We start from the raw sequence: 24,311 nt of genomic DNA, 5'->3' as shown, positions 1-24,311 counted from the left end.
ACGCCTGAATAAACCGTTACAACCATGTACTGTGTTATGTACGATGTCCATACATTTATATAGATACATTAAAAGGGATATAATTTTAAAGGATCACACGATATGGGCAAACATCCCAAAAACCAAGGAGATTTTGTTGCTTTTCCGCTTTTGTTTTGAAATTATTACACATCAAATTAGTCTGGTATTGATGACGTGTTTTGATGTGCGACCAGTAGTCATGCCTTCCTTCAGCTGAAGCTGCACAGAAACCGAAGTAGTAGTTCGGTTTGGAAATGTTGTCGAAATGGCGTTTATGATTAGGTAACTATAATTAAAAAGTTCTGCAGAGCCAACATGAGGGTGATACCTCGCTTTAAGTAAAGAACTATTGCTTTACGTTACCACTGTCATTGTCAGGTTATTGAGTCATGTAAGTAACAGAATGTGCCTTTTGCGATTAGTTGGTTCAGGAAATAAAAGTTTCTCTATCTATTCTAAAGAATCTACGTGAAGGATTATTGGAGCTGTATAGCTGATGTGAATTAGAGGCTTAGTATTAAATTATTCACACACATATCTTACAAGCCCAGAGGTTAAACATCCTAATATGGGCTCTCCCTTGTTGTCAAAAGTCAGAGTATTTTTAAAGCCCTTACAGCCTTTCTTTCACCAAGAACGTCCAGCTTTTTTCACAGTAAAGACTTGTCTATGGCAGCCACCGCAGCTGCCATCTTCAGCACGCTTTCTGTGCACAAGAGATACAAACCAAAACCTGGGAGGCAGACAGACGGACAAAAGGAACACTCAACAGCCTGGTGGACAAGGTGCCATCAGACAGGGCAGGAAAGAGTTCTGGGATGATGCAGCGGATGGAAGGAATAAGAGGTCTACTTATCAGCAGAAGCCTTCTTTTACCAAATCTGTGTTTGCTGCCGGGACAGCAAAGAGGACGGCCGATCTGCTGAAGAGGAAGGCATCGCTAGTCTCTGAGAGTGAGGAGCAGCACGAGGAAGAGCCTGAACTCAGGACAACTAGAAGATCAGGTACATGGTTTTGTTTACAATGGGAGTTCAGATAAATCTTCTGATTTAACAGCACTCGATCGTTTGAGTTTCCTGCACTAAAGCACATGTGTTTCACAGGAAAGTTGGAGCCTCCTGACCGGCCACTCACTCCTGCTGAGTGGAAGAAGCTGAAAGAGTCTCTGGGAAATCAGGAGCGATTTGACACCCGGATGATGAGTGCGTTGTTCAGCTCTGGAGCAGACCTGGATATCGCTAAGTAAGAGGAGCATCAGCGCACACGTCACATTTATTGATTCATGGTTGATGTTCAGATTTCCTTTTATTAGACGAGGAACATTCAAATTTTATGTGGTAATTTTAGAATATGAATATGTACATCAAGTGAAAGGCCTTAACAAAGAATGTACATATAAACATGTAGTTTCTCTGTCACAGATCCCTGCTGACTTTTGTAGCCACTGAAACGGGCACGCTGTCTTATGAGCTGCTACTACGATATCTAACGCTGATTGTGAGTGGCAGCCACGATGCAGAGGTGTTTGATGTCTACAACATCATGCTGGGAAATTTCCCTTCTTTGGACACAGGAGCCTCCAGTCTTTTTATTAAGTCCTTCAGCCGGACGGCGCGATGGAAGGAAGCTCTCAGCATTCTGCAAGACGTCAAAAAGGTGAACAGTTAATTCACTTATTCAAAAAGAAAATACATTTAATAAAACAGTTAGTCTAGCGTATATGGAACCTCGATTCCTAAAAGGTTCGGTGTCGCTGTGTAAAATGTAAATAAAAGCCTAATGCAATCGTTTTCATGACAAATATCAGTTTATCTTGAGTTTGATGGCAGCAACACAGGTGGGACAGGTCCATGTTTCCCACTGTGTAGTGTCCCCTCTTCTTTTAAAAACATCTGGAACTGAGGAGACCAGACACAGACACTGATTTCTGGAAGTGTTCCTGAGCCCATGCAGGGATTTCCAGGACAGAATCAGGTCTGTTTTTAATTCAGAGCTGCATGTGGGCCTGAAGGTCACAGACATCCAGGACTGATGTTCAGCCGTGTCCCTGTTCAAAGATACGTCTCCAGATTCTCTGAATCTTTGGATGATATTATGTTTAGATTAGAACGTTATTTTACATGATTTTTAGGAAATTTATTGTTCATCTTTACTTGTGAGAGACTCTGACTCTTTGAGGTGCTCTTTTTATACCAAGTCATGTCACTGACCTGTTGCCAATTACCCTAATAAGTTGCAACACGTTCCTCTACTTTCTTGTCAGAAGCCCTGACTTACTTTTCCAGCCTCTTGTTGCTCCCTCCCAACTTTTTTGAGACGTGTTGCTGCCATCAAATTCAAGATGAGCCATAACATTTTAGATGAAAAAGTAAAATGTTTCACTTTTAACACCTGAAATGTTTTCTATTTTCTATTGTGAATAACATATTGGTTCATTAGATTTATAAATCATAGCATTCTATTTACATTTACATTTACTGCGTTCCAGCTTTGTTGGAATTGGGGTTGTGCTTTCTTTATATCATCACATATCATATGAATTTCTGTTGTCATCCAAATAAGGTTTTTACCCCATCACCACGCAACTATGGCGACGTCATCGCAGCGGCAGTCCTGAACGGTGAGATGACCACTGCCTGGGAACTTTATGATGAATTAATGGAAAAGGGCCTGAGCCCACACGTGGAGACCTGGGACATTCTGTTTAAAGGAGCGAAGAAGACTGAGGAGGATGTGGAAGATGCGGTCATGTGTGAGGCCGAACAGCAGGAGAGGCTGCTGGGGATTCTGCTGCACATGAGGAACAACCAGATCTACCCCCCACACAATGTTGCCACCAGCATCAAGACCTGGTTTGAAAGGTATAAAGGGATAAAGACACAGAAGTTTAGGTGGAAAGCTGAGAATGGATGAGCATCATGATAAAATATAATGTGTTACTTGTATTATTATGCAAGCATCCACATTATTGGATGGCTAGTTGAACTTGAAAGAGCTACTTTTACACAAAAAGGTCAGTAAATAAAACCTTGATGAGGCCTTTTTTTTGCATTTTATCCTTTACAGCTGTATCACAGTCTGACTTCTTTTCTGGAAACATTTTCTTCTCCTGCTGTATGAAGTATTCATGGCTTCCTTTGTCTTTCATCTCTTTAATCTCTGCTTCCTCCTTCCTGGATTCAGTCTCACAGGACAGAAATGGACAGGAATCATGACCAGCGCAAACCCAAAGTAATGATTCGACTCTCTGGTTTTTACGTAGATACTTTGAGATACTACGTGTACTTTACGTATGTGATTGTGTTTGTGTGTTTAGGGGAGTGTGTAGGTGTTGTGGGTCTGAACTGGAATCCATTCAGCTGACTGAGGGGGAGTATCAAGAGCTCAAAGACAGAGTGATGGCTGATATAATTCAGGGGCGAGATGTTTTCAACAAGACCACTCCAGAGGTAACACACATGCACACATTTTGAAAGGAGATGCTTCATTACCTGAGGCGTGAGGTTTTGTTTATGCCCTAGTTTAAAAATGAACAGGTGATTGAATGAAGAATTTGTTTATCACAATCAAAAGTTCAGCCAGACAGATCAGCAGTGGAACGGTTGTCTAAAATTCTGTTTAGACATAAAAAAAATGAGGTATGGCCTTTTTAAATAAGGAAATCTGAATGTAATTAAGGTTCTGCTTACTTTATTTTTACAACTTATAACTAAAAGTTTTACAGAGATCTCTTTTTTAACACAGCATAGATCAGAAAATGCTGTCCACATTCATGAAAACCTAAATTTTAACCACATATATCTTATAAATCAGGCTATGGATGATATATGAACGAACCCTCTGTAACAATGATTATAAAACAGGAAACAAACTGGAAACCTGGATAAGTTTAAACACTCCTGAATCAATCATTTTGAGAATATAACATGTGCAGTATAACATTTTACAGTTGACACGATGATGATCAAAAATATAAATATTACCTGATGATCTATGTCAGATTGTTGTCTACAGCTAAAAATATTCACTGTCACATGCCGATTTCGAAATATTTTGAGAGGCGGGGAAGGGAAATTCCTGGATTGGAAACATGGGAACATTTTTTTTTTATGATTAAGAAAACATCAGAGCTAATCTGAGGGCTGTTGACAATTACAGTAATTATAGAAAATGAGACAAGACACGTTTGACCAGGGCACACTAATCCCATCAGCTTATCAACACAGAGTCTGACAGGGTGTGATTAGAGAAAAAAAACTGAGAGCATGCAAAAGTGTTTGCTCTCACAAGTCACTGTCTCAATGCCATGCAGGAAATATTTGTGATTATGAAAACAAAAACACATATTTTTGTTCTGAGAAAAGTTGATGAATTAACAGGGTAGTAGGCTGCTTGCTCTCTTGTTACAAGTCAGTCTAGCTCATCTTGCAGTCTATTTTTCAGGACAGTATTTCTTTAAGCATACTTGGAGTCACAGAGGTTAATGGAGGTTTTATCAACTATTTTAAGTTCTGTTATTACAAAGTCCAGACAAAATAATTCTGGCCTATCTACACTTGAAATCTTGGCGCAGCGCTTGTAATATACAAATAGGTTATCCCATAGAAATAAAAACACTGGGTATTTTGGATGTTTTCTGTCCACTAGTCTGAAAGAAGACTAGTTATGGAAGCTAGTAAAAATAAAAAGAACCAGCAAATAGGCTAAAGAGGTTTTGTTTGCAGCATCTAATGTAAAAAGGCATCTTTCATCATTTCTATTTAATTTAGAAATTAAAAATTGGAAGAAAAAAATGTATTTAAAGTGCACATGTTGATATCGACCAATATAAACTGATTTATGCTTATTTTCCATTGAACATTAAAAAAGAACCTATAGATACAGTTTGCTTTCTTTGTGAATACATTTTTAGGCTAAAGCTATGTTCAGTTTAAACTAAAGTATCATTTTTTCAAAACTGTAAATGATAAAGCAGTTGTGAACTAGAAACAGTTGTAAATTAGAAACTGGCTAAATCATATTTCCATGTCATCATGAATGTGTAAACATTGTCTTTCTAAGGCAAATATTAAAAAAACAAACTTCTCTTTAGCAACATGCTACATTAGCCTTTCTAGCTGTTTCTAGCTAACGTCTGCTAGGTGGCATCATTGGTCCACATCCAGCAGGCTGGAGGTGATCTGAAACGGTGTATGAGCTGTTGAAACAGCTTGATTAACTCTAGATGAGTGAAAGTAAAACACCATCTGCACTGATCTTTATTTCAGAGATTTTAGAAAAAATCACAGTTCTGATCTTGCTCTTCTGTTTAAAAGACTTTACTGCTTTTTCGCTGGGATTGTGTGAGTTTAATATTGAACAATTAGTCCAAGAGACATGTGATGATAGAACCCCAATTACTCAGCCATCCCCCTGGTAGGTTTTTGGCCCTTATAGACTGATGACAGAAAATAAAAAAGCAACAATTTGCCATTTTAGGATTTACACTGGATGACAAGTCATAATGGTTTCTTTTCATTTTACCCAGCATGTGTCTGTCGTCACACATACCAAAGGTCACACACTGGGTCTCATTTTCACTTTGGGTTTAAATATAGACTGTATTTGTTCTGAGGACCTTTTTATCTCAGTACATTACATCACTGTATTCTTTTTAACTTGTCTTTTCTCGTTTATCTCTCTTTTATTTGCCGTGTGGTTTCGCTCACGCACCTTAAACTCTTTTCCTGCTGATACATTTTCCGACACTTTTAATTCATTTTCACTTTCCCCTTATAATCATGTTGATCTCCTAACAAAACTTTTTAATAATCATCCATTTTAGATAAAGTCTGTCCTGTTAAAATGAGACTTGCTCTTGTTTCAAAGTCTTCCCCTTAGATAAATGACACTATTTGCTGTTTAAAGCGTTCATATCGAAAAGCATTAGTGATATTGTTACTCCTTTTCCACCAGCTGTCCCAATTTCTCTTTATTTTTTATTTTTTTTTACCTTCAACTATGTAAAAAGTGCCTTTAAGTCTATCCGTCCCTGTGTGCTCACTATAATAAACACTTCACTGGTTATCTGGTCAAGTTTGTGTTTTTAAAAACCAAAGCTTTACGCTAGTCGTCCATTGTTCAGTCAACGCAAGCCGTATCCAACGCATTCAGTTCATTTTCAATGAAATCCGGCCGATCGTTGTCGCCGTGCTCGCAAAGCATGCTGGGATTCCGGCACGGCGAGCTGGGGACCTGCGGCACGTCAAAATGTTGGGCTCGCCCGAAGTTTATGAAAATTTGCCACGGCAGCCGTAGTGCGTTACCCAATGACAGTAGATCATGTAGGCGTGTCATGATAGGTTTGTCGTGACGAAAGCATCGCGGAGAAAAATCAAAAATGATAAAGATGGAGGAGTGTTTGATTACAGCGGTTAGCGGGTTCCCCGTTTTGTTCGATCTATCCCTGCCATCATACAGGGATACAAACATAAAAGACGAGGCATGGAGGAAGGTGGCGGAGATTGTGGGTGTCCCTGGTGGGTTGACATCTGTGTGAACTGTACAAAATTACATGAACACCTTGCAAACATCATGGCCAGTAATGTATGCTAATGTAAATGGCTAGGTCATTCCCCTGGTTGTCTTCGTGGTGATGAGCTAGATATGTTATATTATGTATAGTAAAATAATGAATGAAATAAATGAAGGGCATCACTCGGTTTCGGGTATTGCTCATGTCATTGCTATTGCGGGCAAAATGAACAGCAGCAGTGGCCAGAATAGCTGTGCCAAAACGATTGTAGGCGAATAAACACACCTAAAACATCAGGCAATTGTGTGAGCATCTCCACTTTTGCAGTAAAGTAATGACCATCAAGGAATAGAGGTTCAATCCAGTGCATCAAATTCTTTCATGGGCAGAGGTGGAGTAGTGGATGAAACGTTATCAATAATTGTGATTGGCAATTGTGTCGCATCAGCAGCTGCAGCACAATAGCAGCTCTCCTCGCTCGCAGATCCAGATCCATGGTGCAATATGAAATAATGTTCCATTGCTGACGATTTATACACATTAATTTCCCTCCAAAAGTCAAATTTTTAGAGGGAGAAACTTCGGTTGGTTAAAATCACAAGTTATTTACTTTCCCCTGGAGCCATTCTACCGTATGTTCTATCTACAACTTCGTATACACGCCCCTCTGTACACGCCCACGGTATCAGCAACACGGCGACACTAGGCATCCAATCCGGCGAGTTAAGTTGACGTGACGGAACAATGGATCTCTGCCGTTACTCTTTTTAGCAGCCACTGACCATATAAAAAAAATAACCGTTTATTGCTAAGATTTTAGAAAAGTTTGTAGCTAAGCAGCTTACAGCCGTTTTAGACAAATATAGCATTTCTTGATCATTTTCAATGCAGATTTAGCAGAGCTCATTCTACAGAAACGGCTCTTCTTAGAGTCTCCAGTGGCATCTTGATGCAAAGTGATGCTGAAGAATATTCTGTTTTGCTGATTTGCTGACCTCTGTCTTTGATGCTGTTGCCCAACACGTTATGCTCGATAGGCTAAGATACTGGCTGGGAATATCGGGCTTTGCTTTGGAGTGGTTCGCGTCATATTTCTCTGAACAATCATTGTCTATGGCTGCTTCTAAGTACAGCTCCTCTTCTTTATCTTGCCCACGGTGTGCCACAAGGTTCTGTTTTGGGGCCTTTACTGTTTCAGTTATATCTGCTCCCTCTTCAGCACATTTTGAGCACTTTCAAGGACATATCCTCTCGCTGTCTGTGTGGAGAGCCAAGCTTTTCATCAGATTGGAATTTACTGGCTGTATTTTTTTATGCTTCAGTGTCAATAAATCTAAAAGCAAATGTAAATTTCAATGGAAAATCTCCAAAAAGAATCTTGGCAACGCGAGCAATATCTAACTGATAATATTCCATGTTTAATTTATGTCTAGAGAGCAAGTTTTGCATGTGCTCTTTTATGTTTTTCAGTAGTCAGGGGGAGTTTGTGGGTGGAATAGCTAGTTAAACTAAGGGGATTTCCAGCATGTAGAGCGCCATGTAAATCTGGATCGTAACGACCTCCTGCCAAGCAGACAGACAGACAGAGGAAGAGTTTATCAATTCCTCATTTAAGGCAAATTCATTTTAAGGGCAAACAGAGTGCTTCAGACAACAATGAGGCAACAGATGGAGGAATAGAGGCAGAGCGTGAGAAGAGGAGCAGTCTTTTTGTTTGTATATGGTGACTACTGTTGTCACAGCTTTACAGGAAAGAATGGTGTATTTTTTGGCTCAGATAGATCCATAGATAAGTCACATTTTCAGCTGTATCAACCTGTGCATTGATGCTACAACCAAATGATCAGTCAAATTGAACAGCCTCAAACATTTTAACCATGGTTAGTATTTCTGTTTTGTAAGATTTTAGTGTGAAAAAAAGGGAAAGGAGCAACGTGCAAAAATGTAGAAAGCTTTATGAATGATTAGGAAATGTTGGCTGGAGTAAAACCTGAGCAGTGTAGAGCAATCTGAGGCCGAAGAGACTAAAAAACTTTGAGAGAAATGCTTGTAGGATTGTTAAAAAATCCAATTAGAAACTTTGAGTGCAAGAAATATTTAAGAAATAATAAACCAAAAGAACCTTGAAACAGAATTGATTGAAAAGAACACGTCAGGGGTAAGAATGACAAATACTCAGTAATCGAATAGATAGATAGATAGATAGATAGATAGATAGATAGATAGATATTTAAATACTTTATTAATCCCAATTTGGGAAATTGTTCAGTCAGATACAACAAATTCTGGAAGTAAACATTACAATATCAGCAAGATCTGCTAGATCTAAGAATTGTACCATAAAATCCCCATCAGATTACCTTTCGATGGCCCTCAGCTATCTAAAGTCTATGCATATGCCTCACAGAACTATTAGTTTTTACAGAAAATAATGTGTAAAACGATCTCTCAAAACGACCTGAAAGACTCCTAGCTGCTACAAAAAAGTTGCTTTCAAGGTGTGATACGTGTTGAACTGATTCAAAGTTTTTCTTCAGGACATTTTCCTTATTTTAAATCAGTAAAAAATGGAAACTTTTTTCCTTTTATGTTCTTCGATTAGGCTCATTCGCAACTTTAAGAGAAAGGTACAACCCATTTCAAGGATGACACACAATAAACCAAAGTGGTACTTTTTGTGGAACATTTAAAGCACTCTTTGCAGAAGAGATAAAACAAACAGCACCTTTACATTTACACATGTTAAGCCCCTTCTGTCCTTCGCTGACTTCAGGAAAGTTATTCATGCTTTTATTTCATCTAGTCTGTGTTTTGGTATCGGACAGTTTCTGCTTTCTTTTTCCAAAATTCCTCAACTCGACTCCTGAGAAACACACACCAGCTTCTTATACTGGCCCCAAATTCATTTTAGGATGGATTTCTTTAGTTCTCATCATTAGCTCTTTTTTTTACCTCTTGGATATTTGAACTTTTCACGATCCGAAGACCACATTGAGGTCGGCTGACCAGCTGCATCTGGCTGTACTGGGGATCAGCTTTTTACTGGAGCTGCTGTCTGTCTCATCACATTTAGACCTAACGCTCGGCTTTTTCTTTCTTTGGCATTGAAATCACCCTAAGTCTTTTATATATATATTGTTATTTTACCTATTTAGTCTTTAATTTGTACAGCACTTTGATCAACGCTTGTTTTCGAATGTGCTTGTGATTAGATTGAGGTTTCCCATGATGCTCTCTTCTGTTTAGAATAAAAAAACCCTGTTCTGGTTTACAAAAGTAGTGCTCAATATGATATTAAAAAGAGTACAATCTGCCTGAGTTTCTATCTTACCTTTACAGTAATTTAGATCAAATATTGACCAAAAATCCATTTAAAATGTGAAGAACATAGAAAGTATGTGATAACGTACTCATTAATAAACTTATTTCTTTTGTATCACATTTGGAAATCTGCTCTAATGGCAAATTATTCTACAATGCAAAGTAGGAAAAGATGCAGCTGATAATGTCAGCATGTCATATACCTTTACTTACACTTGGATTATCAAATATGAATAGAATTTTACGCATTAGATGCTATGTTAAGATTGAGTATCGGCTGTTGACGGGTTTTAATTAAGGTTATATTCTGCAGCTCTGAGTTAGTTAATTCTGTCAGCGGTGATATCGTCATAGATGTGTACAGAATACTATTATTCTGTTTGACATAATGTGATGCTTAAATTGCACTGTAAGCTTTTGTATGCTTAAGTGCAGATGTGTGTGTGTGTGTGTGTGTGTGTGTTTTAAGCAGTCATATTATCCACAGCGGCACAATGAGCTGGTTTCAGATATCAACTCTGGAAAGTCCCTGGATAATTCCACTGGACTTTGCCTCCATCCCTCTCTCCTTTCTTCTTCTACCCCTAATCTCCTCTTTGTCTCCATAAATGGGATTTCTGTTTCTTTTTCTTAAAACGTAAACACGCATAGGTACCTCTTTTCTTCTGCAATCCTCTGCCAGGCACTCATCTGCCTCATCTCAACCTCTAACGACGAACCGCTTGTTGTTGCAGAATTAATTAACATGAACGGCGGTTTGGTGTATTTACGCAATCGAAACAGATCAGAGAGCATCAGCGTGGTCAGGCAGGTGTTTAAACTCAGTCGCAGTTCCATCAGGGGAGGAATATTACAAACCTTTTTTACATTTTGATTGAAAGTTAATCATAATTCACAGAGTCAAGTTTCAAGTCCAGGGGAATTCACAGCAGCCCATTTCCATATCGCTGCTATCTAAAAGCGAAAGCACCAACAGTGTTCCTGTGCCTGAGGCCTGTTTAAGCTTCATCACAGCTTTCCTGTTATTGGTTCAAAGCTGTAGCTCAGTACTGAAGACGCAGACGAGCTCCCAGGTGGAGGTACATCCCCCTGCATGCAGATGACGCTTTCCTTATTCCCTGCAGTGCACAGGAAAACTTTAAACAAATCACAGGGCTGTTTGCCGCATTTTTAAGAGCTGCTGTAATGGCGCCGAACAGCTGCAGATGTCTTTTCACTTCAGCTTTTTTTTCTGAACCATATTGTATGAGGGGCTTTTTAAAGGAAGTATTAGATTGTGCAATTGAGCATGTCCGAACGGTGCAAATACAGTGATAAACAATAATGCTAAAGAGCGTTAACGCTGTTAAAGAAAAGGAAAAGAAAGGAAAGAAAATCATCCAGTTTTACAACCTTTGGATCTTTTTGAGAACACAAAGTTCTGCATTGTTGAACAGTGTATGTTGCCAGCTGGAACATCTCACGACCATTTGTTTCACTGGCAGGCCTGTGATGAGCCAGAGAGAAAACCAGCCAGCCAGCCATCAAGCAAGCGAGCTCACGGGTGGAGTTCAGATTAGCTTCCCAACTCCAAAGAGGAGCAAAGCCCTGATACTGTTGTTGGAGAGCTCTGCAGACGTTTTCTGTACTCAAACAGCTAAATGGTCAGCTTCCATTGCTGGTAATTTACAAATGAGTGAGCTCTTTGTGTGTTTAAACATGTTATGAGTAACTTTTACAACTACGAGATGACCAGTGAGATAGGACACATGCTCAGATATGTACCCAGTTAATATCTCACCCATCCTCAGCAGTTTTATCGTCATTTATGGCCACAGTAGCAGCTCAGCTCGCAGTAGGGCAACACCCGCCTGTCAGTTGGTGAACCACTTTGGTTCAAGACTAAAATATCTCAAGGCAAGTCCCTTTAAATAACAAAGCTTTAATAAGCATTGAGGGGAATCACAAGAAACTATATTGGAACAAAAGACAAAATGGAATGTTAGTTACGGTGCTTAAAAGGGAAAATATCTCGAGTACAGTTCGACTTCTGGTAGTTTGTTCCAAATATGTGCAGCTTGGAAATGAAACGCTGCGTGTTTGTGTTTAGTTCTGAGTTAATCTGAGAGGCTCAGGACAAAAACCACTGAGCAGAAATGTAATTTGGGCCTGTCGTCCAGTGCTTTGTGAACTCCCAAGTGAATCATCACTGAGACTCTTAGGAAAAGATCTGATCTGGTGATCTGCTTTCTTAGTCCTGATGAGAACATGGGCGTCAGTCCTTTTATTTGTAATACATTCTGTTTGCAAAATTAAAGTCCATGATGACTCCAAACATGAATAGTTTCTGTTTGATCTTGAATAAGTGAAGGCAATTTAGGCCAAACAGCAGCCATATGGTTGGATTAGCATGAAAATGTGTCACCATACCTGGAGGTAAGTCGTGCTGTTTTTGATGACAGTGAGTCTTTGATGTCTTTTAAAAGGAGGAAGAATACTTCTGTACTAAAAACAATTCTCATCAATCTCAGGGGTTAGTTGGCTATTTAAAAATCGGTATGCTAATGCAGACTGGTTGTCTGATGGCTAATAATAAGCATGTTTTATTAGCACTTTAGCATGCTATATTAGCTCCCGGTTCTGCTGTACAGGCTCACACAGCTACTATTTCACATATTTTTATTATTAGATCTCTTTGAAGCTTTTTTGTTTACATTTACCCGTTCCACTGAGTCTTTTTAAGTATGAAAGCCGTGATGTGGTGTGTAAGCTATCTATTTGAATCGCTTTCTATGTATTTACTTTTCTGCTGACTGACATCTCTCATGTTATCTTTTTGTCATATGTCTGATTTCTTTTTTGTCTGATTTTGTGTGTGTGTGTGTGTGTTCAGGAGTTGGCGCGTTTCAAGGTGTTTGTGAAGAGGAAGTCGGCTTTTGATGTGGTCGTAGACGGGCTGAATGTCGCAAACATGAACAAAGATAAAGGCAAGCAGTCAGAGACGGTGAGAATATCCACAGATGCTCATGCACGCGAAATGTATTTCGTTAACAGTTGAATATTCTGCAAGATGTGTCTTTATGTGTGCTCGTGCTGCAGACGCATACGCGCAGTTTTCTAGATTTGAGTGGTTTCTTCCTACATGCAAGTCTGTCCAATACATGGGGTTTTCTGTTTTTCTGTTTCATAATGACAAACCCTGCAGTGGTGTGTCTTTCTGAATGTGAGATGTTTGCTTTTATAACTGGGCAATACCTGATTTCACCAACACCTGACCTATTTGTCTGCCAGCCCACATCTGTCTGTCTGTCAGGATGTGTGCGTTTCTCACATCTTTCTCATAGATTGTGTTGCTGTAACACAGGAAAGTACAGACAGATAAGCTTATTTCCATATCTTGTCATCCGGTGTAGTTGTGGGAAAGCTGTATAAATTATGAAAATCAAACGCATGAAAATTTACATCGAGACCATTGACAGGAGTTTTTATTCAAATACCTGCGTGAATTAAATCAGTGATCAGCTTTACGGTTAAATATGAGAATATATGCGGAACTTAGTGGGTTAGTAGAAGTTTTAACACCCCGAGTCAATATTTCTGTTGGCGTGAACAGACGAGTCAAAGCTGTTTTTATTGTCCAAAGGGCCAAAGTTTAAAGATTAAACGGTTCAAGGAAGATAAGAGTCTTATTTTGTAGAAGTTTAGAGTGTATTAAAAAGAAAAGGAGCACCATGTTAGACCTTAAAGGGATAGTTCACCTCTTTTGACATGAAGCCGAATGACATCCCATACAAGCAATATTATTTATGAACATTTTCGCGCCAAGCGATTGTGAGGTCTGACTTTTTCTGGATGAACGATTTTGTGATGCAAATGTATTACTCTTTTGAACGCATATTGTTTTGAGAAGCAAAACGCTTTATTTTTGTGGCCCCAGCCAACTGGCCGGACTACCTTTAGTCAACGCCAAAACGAGGCTGGAACTCTGCTCACAGGACGCAGCAGGGGGGAAGAAAATGTTCATAAATGATGTTGCTGATATGGGATGTCATACAGCTTCATGTCAAAAGAGGCGAACTATCCCTTTAATCAGCGTGTTGATGTCACAGCCGTTGTAAAGAAACCCAAAGTAGCCTTCTCAGCAGCTGTCCAGCTCTGAAAAATGTAAAAATAGTTGTCTGCAAAGCTGGAGAACTCTGTTGGGAGACAGCAAAGTGTCTTCAGTTCATTAGAGAGCTGCTTGTAGGATTACTAGAAAGACAAATCAAAGCCTCTGTTTGACTGCAAAAGTCTGGAGTCTCCACTGCTTTACCGTCCATCCATCCATTCCAAGGTCCACCCTGGACAGGTCGCCAGTCCATCAGAGAGACAAACGACCACACACATGCTCACACTCACTTCTAGGGACAATTTCGAGACAATTAACATGCATGCTTTTGGACGGTGGAGAGAACATGCAAACTCCACACAGCCGGGACTCGAACCTGGAACCCTCTTGCTGTGAGGCGACGGTGGAGCCCTGCAGAAATATGTCATCAAAACAAAACCTTTGTCGCTTCCTCACAACAAAATTTAGCCTCAAAACTTCACAGTTCTTCAAACTGATGCTATTAAAATAGAACTATCTTAATGCAAGGAACCAATGCACATCGTGCTAGAAGAGAGAAGTTTCACAATAACTCTCCAACTGTTATACAAGCGATGGATCGCTCACAGGTAACATTTTACTGAATGGGTTAAAATAAATAACCAAACATCACACTGAAGTTGAATAAGAAAAAAAGATGGCTTCTTTTTAAAGATCCTAAACACGCCACAGAAGCCACATGAGAGTACTGCAAGAGGAGCAATCTGAAGGTTTAGCCGTGACCCTCATGGTCCGCCATCATTAACATCTAAAATCTGTGAACTGACATCAAAGGAGCAGTTCATGCGAGAAGGCCCATTAATCTCTCAGAGCGAGAGGACTTTTACAGGAAGAACCAGCAAAAAGTCCCCCAAACGAGAAGTGAAAGACTCTTAACAGGCTTCAGAAAGCGTTTACAAGTTGTGAAGGTTGCCAAAGGGGGCATTACCACAAACGGACCATAACGGGGGCCAAACTCTTTGCTTTGGGCTATTTTTCCCATTTTTGTCATTTTCAAAGTGCGGAAATAAAAATGTGTCCTTTATTTAGAGATGAAAAAAAGTGTTTTATCTTTAACTTTGTGCATTTTGCAAATCCGGCCATCTTTTTCTCTCTTAACTATTCGCATTAACAGACACTTTGATCAATGTTTTGGCACGCCATTATACAACCAAAGCTTTGTAATAATTCAGATTTCTACCTGATAATGAAGCTGATTGAAAAGTGAAAGGAGCCAAAGTCCAATTTTCGATTAATCCTCGCTGAAACGTGAATATTTGTATGAAATAAAGGGGCTATTTATTCAGTAGTTGTAATGATATTTCAGTTAAAGCCACAAAATTTTATTTTTTTGTGGTAATTAGGATAAATCACACATGAAATAACTTTACAAAATTCCGTTGCAGTCCATCTAACTGAGTTAAATGTGTCCGTATGATTCATAGGCTCACCAATAGCATAACTACAAATTCAATTTTCTGACTTTTAAAGGAGACCTATGATACCCTACACCTTTTTTCACAAGTTGAAACAATTTCCTGAGGTCTTAATTGGAGTATTTTTTACATGCTGTCATCAAACTGCCACAGAGAGGCAGCACAACAGCTTCGTCTTTACGGCTCTGTTCACAGCAGTCGGTGTTAGGCGATGGACTCAGTCACTTCTGTACGCTGTGGTTCTTTTAAAATCAGTCATACAGCTTTGCTCAACCATATAAACATAAATTTGGACATAAATTACAATCATTAACCCTTAAAGCTTGTTATTACCATAGTAGAGAGCATACCTAGAAGCTCCCACTAGTACACACCAAAGTAAGTGGTAATTTTACTTTCATTTCGTTTTCCTTCGGCTGCAGTTCAACCACGAACTGTCGCAGGTCACGCATTTATTCGGCCGTGGTTGTTATAACGTGGAACCACAGATGGCAACGTAACGACCAGCAGGTACCAAATCACGTCGTAATTCCTCCATCGTGAATCGACTACACTGTTAGTCCGATGCTCCTTTTTCTGTTTAAGCCTTTAGAGGCTAACGCTAATCGAGCTTATTTCTGAAGTTATCTGACTGCTAATATCAAGCCTTTGACCTCCTCAGCCACACTGAGTGAGGATGCAGGATCGTTCCTACTCGTGTCTTAAATTCCAAGTAGATGATTCATATGAGGAACTGCAACATCTGGTCCTAAAACTAAAGCTTTTTTCCTTCGTATGTCCTCCTCTTTAAAGGGTTATGCACGTCCTCGGGCATCATTACAGCCACACTTAGAAACGGTTCCAAATGCTCACACTGAGAGAAGTAAGAAAATGTTGCATTAAATCAGCAGATATTCGGGGCGCTCGGTGGCATAGTGGGTTGAGCAGGCGCCCCATGTACAGAGGCTACAGTCCTCGCTGCAGCTGGCCCCGGTTCGAGTCCCGCACCGAGCGGCCCTTTGCTGCATGTCTTCCCCCTCTCTCTGCCCCCTGCTTCCTGTCTCTCTCCAACTGTCCTATCATTAAAGGCATAAAAAATACTTAAAAAAAAAAAAATAAAATCAGCAGATATTCTTCTGAGGATTATCTACCACATCTTATATTTTGAAAAATACCACAAATAAAGCCCGACTTGTGATATAAGCTGTATGTCTCAACATGCGAAGCACATTCTAATTCACTTGTGTAATCTTTGCGATTTAATGATCTGTACTGAAATACCGCCCTTAGAGATTGTATTACTGCAGGGGTGGCCAACCGGTCAGAGACTAAGAGCCGCATTTCTTACTGTGTTACCACAAAGAGCCACATTATTTAGAAAAATGACCGAATTCTCTCCGTTACATCCGTCTGTTCTTGACTCTTAAAGCTATGGTAGGTAATCCTAGAGAGCTAGCAAGAGAGCTAGCAAGATTCGAAAGTGTCCACTCCTCTAAGCTCCACCCCCCCCTCCCCATTCCGTCAGTGCTTCATCCAAAGCCGGTGGAACCGCATGCACACATGGAGCAGGGAGGCAGAGGGGGGCGTAGGCAGAAAGCAGAGGCATCTGATTGGTTTTTTGTAGGCGACCAATCCGAGATCAGCGTCCCGCTGATCTCGGATTGGTCAGCTTTTTCTCAGTCCTGCAGCTGCCACAGAGGTCTGATTATTTTCGTCCCTTTTTCTAAATACATCTTGTATAGATTTCTCTCAGGATAGACGGACCATTTCACCCAGTATTACAAAATGTGTTTCTGAACAGGATTACCTACCATGTCTTTAACTCTCGTCTCGGTCACGTGACGCATCGACGCTGATATTAAACCCACGAAACGAGCAAAATGAGTCAAAAACAGACGTGTTTGGAAAGCTTCTTCCCATGAGGAGACAGAAGAAGAGGCTGTGACCACTAAGAAAAAGAAAGCTGCATTTTGAAGGCATGTTTAAGCGTTACCATAGCGACCAGAGAGCGTTGGGAGGCAGAGAGGATGTTACGTCAGGAGGACGCTGCTAATAAAGTTACATACAAGTACTCAGTGGATTCAAGTTTATTATTATATTTACTAAATACTACAGAGTCTGTGTTGGTCATATCATTTTATTTTGTAATATTTATCCGCCACACCTGAAAGGCCGGTCTGTGAAAACATTGTCTGACATTAAACCGGTCCATGGAGCAAAAAAGGTTGGAGACCGCTGCCGTATTGAACTCAAACGAAGCGAACACGCACATAAAAAAACAAAAAAAACAATACAAACACAAATTTTGATATGAACGTAAGAGCCGCATGGAAGCCGCGGGTTGGCCACCCCTGTATTTCTGCTTATTACATCCGAATAAGCCTGAATGGCTTTGAAGCAATTAGATGTTCATATTTTTCTTTTTAAAATGAGCACAAATGACAGCACTGAGGTACGTCTGTGTGTGTTCCAGTTGTTGGCGGTGGTGTCGGAGCTGGAGCGTCAGGGCCTGAGTGTTCTGGTGCTGGGGAGGAAACACATGCTGCGGCCCTCCAGATCCTGGGACAGACACAACATGAGTCTTATCCAGCAGAAGGCCCACTGTTTTTTTACCGATAACATGTGAGAGTCACGTTATATGAAAGGGAACGCTGGGAAATCAGCCTCATGGAATACACATAAAACATAAATTAGTCCTTTGTCATGACGCGACCTCACGCCTGCCTGTCTGTCCGTCTCAGTTCTGAGGACGACCCTTTCCTGCTGTACGCCACTTTGCATTCTGGGAACCACTGTCGGTTTGTGAGCAGGGACCTGATGAGAGACCACAAAGCCTGCCTCCCAGACGGGGCCACCAGGCGCCTCTTCTTCAAGTGGCAAAGGGGTCATCAGCTGGTGGTGGATGGATACGTTGTAGCAGGCAAGAGGGTCCGATTTCAGGTGAGAAGAGGGTGGATGATAAGTTATGAGTAAAAAGGCATAAAAAGTGACCGCCTGCTCGTGTGTTGATAGAGTATCCTGAGCTACGACACCATCATCCAGACCACAGGAGGCTCGTGGCACATTCCCTACGACAACACGGAGGACAGGAGCACCTATGAAGTGCCACAACGGTGGTTGTGTGTCACGAAAAACAGCTGAACACACAAAGCTTTGTGATTAAAACTATGTGAACAGAGAGAGATGTAATTGTGGACTTGTGAATAAAACTTTTAAAACACATAAAGTGCCTGTATTTTTTTTATGGAATACCATTTCCTCCACTGAATATTAACATTTTGACTTCGTATCTCAGACATTTGACGTAAGACTGACAAAGTATCTCTGAATTTGAATTAAAATGTCAAGACTTTGATTTAGTTTCTCAATATTCTGACTTTGTATCTAAATTATGACTACGTGTCAAAACATTTTGACCTTCTGTGTAAAACATGATGGCTCACGATCTCAAAGTTTAGACTTATTTCCAGAATTTTGTTTGACCTTTATCTATTTGAAAATTCTGACTTGGTATTTCATAATTTTGAATTAATATCCAAGTGTTTCAATATTTTGACTTAAAAATAAAAATGATGGCTCACTACCTCAAAATTTTGACTTATCTTAAAATGTATCTAAAAAATTTGACTTACTGTTTAAGAATTTTTTACTTTGTATTGCAAAATAATAACTTTCTTTGTCAAATATTGTATGTAAAAGTTTGACTTTTTTATCTCAAATTTATGACTTATTATCCTGCAATTACGACCTAGTGTCTCGAAACTATGATTTGGTACCTTGAAAGTAATAACTATTCAAAATTCAAAGAAAGTCTTTTTTTATATATATATATATTTCTTTTTGAAATAACAGTTGTGGAAATTGTGTTTTTATAAAACGTAAAACATAAGAAACTGGTTTGTATTTTGAGTTTTTTTGTCGGGAAAAAAACAAACCTCCGACCGTTGACCCGGATGTGGAAACGTGAGGTCACTTCCGGTGTTTTCCATGTTTCGCTTGCCTCTGCTATCACTTTAGTTTCAGTTCACCCCACATTTTACCTACTTTTTATATTCTCGTCATGTCCAGGGGGTCCAGTGCAGGGTTTGACCGGCACATCACCATCTTCTCCCCGGAGGGAAGACTCTACCAAGTCGGTCAGTAGTGACAAAACAATGAATAAAACTCAACCTGCTCTGTCATCACTGCTAACAGGCTAATATCAGCTAGCATCTACTCCTACATGACTCAGTAACGTCACAGAGAGGTTAATATATCAACTCATTTGGAAGGGTAAACGTAGCAGTAATAAATATTTCATTATCGTAAACTAAATGTTGGATAATTTTTACTGCATCTTTGCTCGCTACCTTAGTTTGTTACATGTACTTATGACGTGCTACCACAAAGGAGCGCTTACTGTCGTGTTTTGATGCGATGTCTCCTCCTAATATAGTATAAAACATGTTTAAACTAAGTTTTCTTTCAATTAAAATCAGATAAGATATGTGAAATTATTTATAAGAAGAGGGAAGAGACGGTAGGGTTAAAAAAAAAAGGTAAAACCACTACTTTTAAGAGTAATTTAAGTGGAATTTGGACTGTGGATTGAAGACTTTGCTTGTTTTCATGTTAGTTACATGCTTTTATCCACAGTGACTCTCTTAATTCTTACGTCACAATGATAGTATATTAACAGTTTTAAAATACACAAACATCTTTATGAAAAAGCCATTTTCTGGCTTCAACATAGAAAAGAATTATGTGTTTTTTCCTTTTAGGCTTTGCAAACAAACATTTACATGCAGTTGTTACCATATATTATAAATAATAACTGAAATATGCAAACATCGGGTTGACTTTAAAGTAGATTATTTTATCTTTTTTAATTTGCTTTAAAACCAAAATATGTTTTGTTCCCTTGCTTTGGAACAAAATCCATGTCTTCAACCCACCAACATGGGGTCGTTCAAGCACCTGAAGATAATTAGCTGTTTCTAATTCCTCAGATTTAAAAACTTGCAACAGATAAGAGTTCAGTCTGCTGCATCAGACTCTCTCCCGTCAGAGGATGTACGATTCGATGGATTCGGAAGTTCCCGTGGAAAGTGTCTGGAACTTTACGACCCTAACTGCTCTACGTTAAGATTGTTATTATTAAAATTCTCCTTATCGTGTTTAAAGCCCTTCAGGGCGTAGCTCCATCTTACCTTGAAGATTTTATCTTTCCTTTTAATCATCAGACCTGGCTTTGAACTTTCCGTTTTGAAAGATCCCCCTGTGCTTTACTTGTGCTTTACTTGTTCTTCTGCCTATTTTTAAGTCTTTTATTTGTGTTCTTCAGGGCTGTTGATATTCTTTTGTTACTTTTAAAAGAGTTGCTTTTCTTTTTATCCTGTTTAGAGTTCAGTTTCTGCTGTAAAGCTCTTTGAGTTGCTTTTTTGTTTGAAAGGCTCTTTATAAATAAAGTTAAAGTTGAGTTGGCAGTCAGATTTAGAACAAGGTGGAAATAAGACATTTATTTTCATTATATTTCTAGCTGGTTTGTATAAGTGAATGAATATGATACAGATTGTATCGGATAATCCTGACAGACCTGGTTGTGCTGTATATAAAGTCAGGGTTATTTATGTTTTTCATGTTTTATGTAATGTGTTTTTTGTTGTTATTGACACCACAAAGTAACAGCTGCTTTTTAATCCTGTAAACGAACCAAATGAAGTAAAACGTCACCTTCTGTGAACATAACGCGCAGGTTAAAACCTCCTGTGTTTGCTTTGGTGAGATACAAACAGTTATAGCTCCCGATCTTTGTTTTTTCCTTCCGTCTGCATTCAGAATATGCCTTTAAAGCCATCAACCAGGGAGGACTGACCTCTGTGGCGGTCAGAGGGAAGGACAGCGTCGTGGTCGTCACTCAGAAGAAAGTCCCGGTCAGTATGAACACAAATCAAATCAAATCAAACTTTATTTATAATGCACTTTTCATACATTAAAAATGTAGCACAAAGTGCTATACATGTTTAAAAGCAGCCCCCATCCCCACCATACACTAGCACATACACACAAACAGAAATATGCATACACACATATATATATATATATATATATATATATACACACACACACACACACACACACACACACACACACACACACAAATAAATGAAATAAGATAAAATAAACTTAGAAACGTGTGGCTGAATACAGAGGAGCCAGGTCAGGAAACACCATCCCAGGAGGCCATCTGCGCTGGGTGCTGATCACAACCCACGATCAGGCCACCTCCACCCGGGCGCACACCAAGCTAAAGACCTTTGTGTTCTGGTCGGACTCCCCAGCTGACGCACGTCTTTCCTTATGTGTTTGCAGGACAAGCTTTTGGATGCCAACACCGTCACACATCTGTTCAGGATCACAGAGAACATCGGCTGTGTTATGACCGGCATGACCGGTAAGCAATGTCCCAAAAATCATCATCATCATCAAGCTGAAATGAACCTTTCTGAGTTTTCTTGAAGTTATTTAACGATTCCTGCTCACCCGCCAGCTGACAGCAGGTCTCAGGTGCAGAGAGCGCGCTACGAAGCAGCTAACTGGATGTACAAGTACGGCTACGAGGTCCCCGTCGACATGCTGTGCAAACGGCTGGCAGACATCTCCCAGGTCTACACACAGAACGCTGAGATGAGGCCGCTCGGCTGCTGTGAGTTTTCCACCTTTAAAAACTCAACACAACAGCTCTGTGTGAAAAGCACAAACCGGATGGTTTTTTTTCCCCGCAGGCATGATGGTGGTCGGCCTGGACGAGGAGTTGGGCCCACAGCTGTATAAGTGCGATCCGGCTGGGTACTACTGTGGCTTTAAGGCCACGGCAGCTGGAGTCAAACAGACCGAGGCCACCAGTTTCCTGGAGAAGAAAGTCAAGAAGAAACTGGACTGGACCTATGAGCAGACAATAGAGGCAAGAGATGGGGAAAGATGGGGACTGTAGTGTTTAGCATGCACATTTGTGCAAATGTCAACCTATTTTCCTGGATGTTTTGTAGAGAAACGGAATGATTAGTGATCTGGAAACATCAAGAGATTTATACACATCTTCTCTCTGTGGTGGAAGTCAAAGCAGCCACATGAAATACTGGATGTTTCAATTTATCAGATAAATGAAGAACCGATTCATTGATTTGTGAAGAAGTCCAGCTGCTTGTTACTTACCCACCTGAGTTAGAGCGTAGATTTTATTTTTTGTTTCTCTCAAAGCCTCACAAATGGCTCATTTTTTAACCGATCTAGTTTAATATTCATAAAACCACATGTAAGATGATTAATAAACAGTTAAAGCATGTTAACACGGTCTATAAATGTGCAAACGCTGAATTTTGTGTTTCCTGTGACATACGTACAACTATATAATAGAGAGTTTTCGCTATTTCCAGCTCTGTCAAAGATTAAAACTTTGATTTATTATCCTTCTTTTTCTTCTCAACAAACCAGACGGCCATCTCATGTCTGTCCACCGTTCTGTCCATCGACTTCAAGCCCTCTGAGCTGGAGGTGGGAGTTATTACCATGCAGGAGCCCAGGTTTAAGTGAGTATTTCTCTCCACACAGAGATAACAGTGGATAATGGAAATATTTAGCTGACAGATGGTAGGATAAAACTAAAATCAGGGATCAGATCGAAGATCAAAGCGAAAAGAAATGACGCAACCGGTGAATAAATCTTGTGTTTGTGTCCCAGGATCCTGTCAGAGTCTGAGATCGATGTTCACCTGATTGCTTTGTCTGACCGAGAGTGAGGACAGTCGGCGGCCGCTGAAGGAGGACGAGGACGAACGGCAGAAACCAGAAGCATCCGTCTCAAATAGAAGAAAGACGACGGAGGAGCCGCTTTGTGCTGTTCAGAGGAGATTTTAAAAACAGTAAATAATACGGACATTTTGTACCACTTAACCCCCCCCCCCTTCCCCACCAGGTCGTATACAGGATCAGGCGATTACCCACTGGCCCGCTCCTTCTGTCCATACGGAGATTTTCTGGACATTTCAGACATATAGTTACACTACTTGGTGGCTGATGTGTCGAGACAACCGCGGCCAGAGCGTGACGTGAGCAGACTGGAAGGTGGACATGTGGGAACAGTTCAACTACAGCACACTATACCTCTTCACTGTGGACTCGGTGGTCCTGCAGCTGCGTGTCACCATCTTTACTCAGGGCTGTCTGGACTATCATCTTCCTACTTTGCTATAACCAGGGAACAGCTGTCCCCCCCCCCCCCCCCGCTGCAGTCCTGCTCAGGTCAGCGTCAGAGAAGTCACACTCGTTCTCTCCTTCTCCTTATCTTCTCCTGCAGTCTTGGCTGTATATTGCTGTACTTCTATTAAATCCATTGTTTTTATTTAACACTGAAGTCTCATCTTTGTTTTTTACTCGTTTTCAGGGACGCCACACACGTCCAATGTGTAACTCAGCTCCCCGTTATGGTGTGTCATTTTAGGTTTCCTTGTAATCTTACAAAGTGGTCTTGAGCTATAGTTCTCCAGGCTTTCTGAAGGTCTTTCAAAGATTTTCTTTGAACATTAGCTGCCTTTTCCTGACCATTTTCAGAGGAATTAGTGTTTGTTAAGCCACTTAACTCTGACCTGTGAATCATTTAGGCATAAAAAGGCTCCTAACTCAAGGGATGAACCAGTGTTGAACACTTTGTTCCCAGCAGTAAACCATCCAAATACTTGGTATTTGTACTATATTTTCCCATCTCTTTTATTAGAAATATTTCAAATCAATGTGATCATTTTATAGACTAAAATAATCATTTAGAATAAGTCATTTGACCTTTATCAGCTCTAACAGGAATCTGTGGTATGTTCAGGAACAGGATTTCAGGTCATTTTAGCCTTTTATTATCTAAACACACACTCACATGGTGGAGAAACTGGTGCATAATTCTGGC

General features: G+C 40.0%; 2 protein-coding genes across 3 annotated transcripts; both read left to right on the top strand.

Moving 5' to 3' along the window:
• The first annotated feature begins 219 nt into the window (after window positions 1-219).
• Window positions 220-18,590, top strand: prorp (protein only RNase P catalytic subunit). 2 transcript variants are annotated; one of them, XM_075447602.1, is made up of 10 exons: window positions 220-1,025; window positions 1,125-1,263; window positions 1,443-1,677; window positions 2,584-2,882; window positions 3,205-3,252; window positions 3,338-3,470; window positions 12,729-12,839; window positions 17,850-17,998; window positions 18,118-18,316; window positions 18,389-18,590. In XM_075447602.1, exons 1-10 carry the CDS (start codon window positions 590-592, stop codon window positions 18,515-18,517), a joined length of 1,878 nt encoding a protein of 625 aa, XP_075303717.1. In that variant the 5' UTR covers window positions 220-589; the 3' UTR covers window positions 18,518-18,590. The 2 variants fall into 2 exon arrangements, with proteins under 2 accessions (XP_075303717.1, XP_075303718.1); XM_075447603.1 differs by lacking the exon at window positions 3,205-3,252.
• A 747-nt stretch (window positions 18,591-19,337) lies between these two features.
• On the top strand, window positions 19,338-23,761 carry psma6a (proteasome 20S subunit alpha 6a). The gene is made up of 7 exons (XM_075448772.1): window positions 19,338-19,512; window positions 21,194-21,288; window positions 21,728-21,809; window positions 21,906-22,061; window positions 22,141-22,319; window positions 22,850-22,944; window positions 23,097-23,761. Exons 1-7 carry the CDS (start codon window positions 19,437-19,439, stop codon window positions 23,152-23,154), a joined length of 741 nt encoding a protein of 246 aa, XP_075304887.1. The 5' UTR covers window positions 19,338-19,436; the 3' UTR covers window positions 23,155-23,761.
• The last annotated feature ends 550 nt before the right edge of the window (window positions 23,762-24,311 follow it).

Source organism: Odontesthes bonariensis, chromosome 17 (assembly GCF_027942865.1).
Source record: "Odontesthes bonariensis isolate fOdoBon6 chromosome 17, fOdoBon6.hap1, whole genome shotgun sequence".
Taxonomy (NCBI): Eukaryota; Metazoa; Chordata; class Actinopteri; order Atheriniformes; family Atherinopsidae; genus Odontesthes; species Odontesthes bonariensis.
Note: the sequence above shows the minus strand (reverse complement) of the source record. Positions and strands in the feature narration are given on the sequence as shown.

Coding starts and splice junctions, on each gene's coding strand:
- prorp (XM_075447602.1), top strand. CDS start 590: ATGGGCTCTCCCTTGTTGTCAAAAGTCAGAGTATTTTTAAAGCCCTTA. Junction 1,026..1,124: donor CAGGACAACTAGAAGATCAG/GTACATGGTTTT, acceptor TGTGTTTCACAG/GAAAGTTGGAGCCTCCTGAC. Junction 18,317..18,388: donor GCAAGAGGGTCCGATTTCAG/GTGAGAAGAGGG, acceptor GTGTGTTGATAG/AGTATCCTGAGCTACGACAC.
- psma6a (XM_075448772.1), top strand. CDS start 19,437: ATGTCCAGGGGGTCCAGTGCAGGGTTTGACCGGCACATCACCATCTTC. Junction 21,289..21,727: donor TCACTCAGAAGAAAGTCCCG/GTCAGTATGAAC, acceptor ATGTGTTTGCAG/GACAAGCTTTTGGATGCCAA. Junction 22,320..22,849: donor CCTATGAGCAGACAATAGAG/GCAAGAGATGGG, acceptor TCAACAAACCAG/ACGGCCATCTCATGTCTGTC.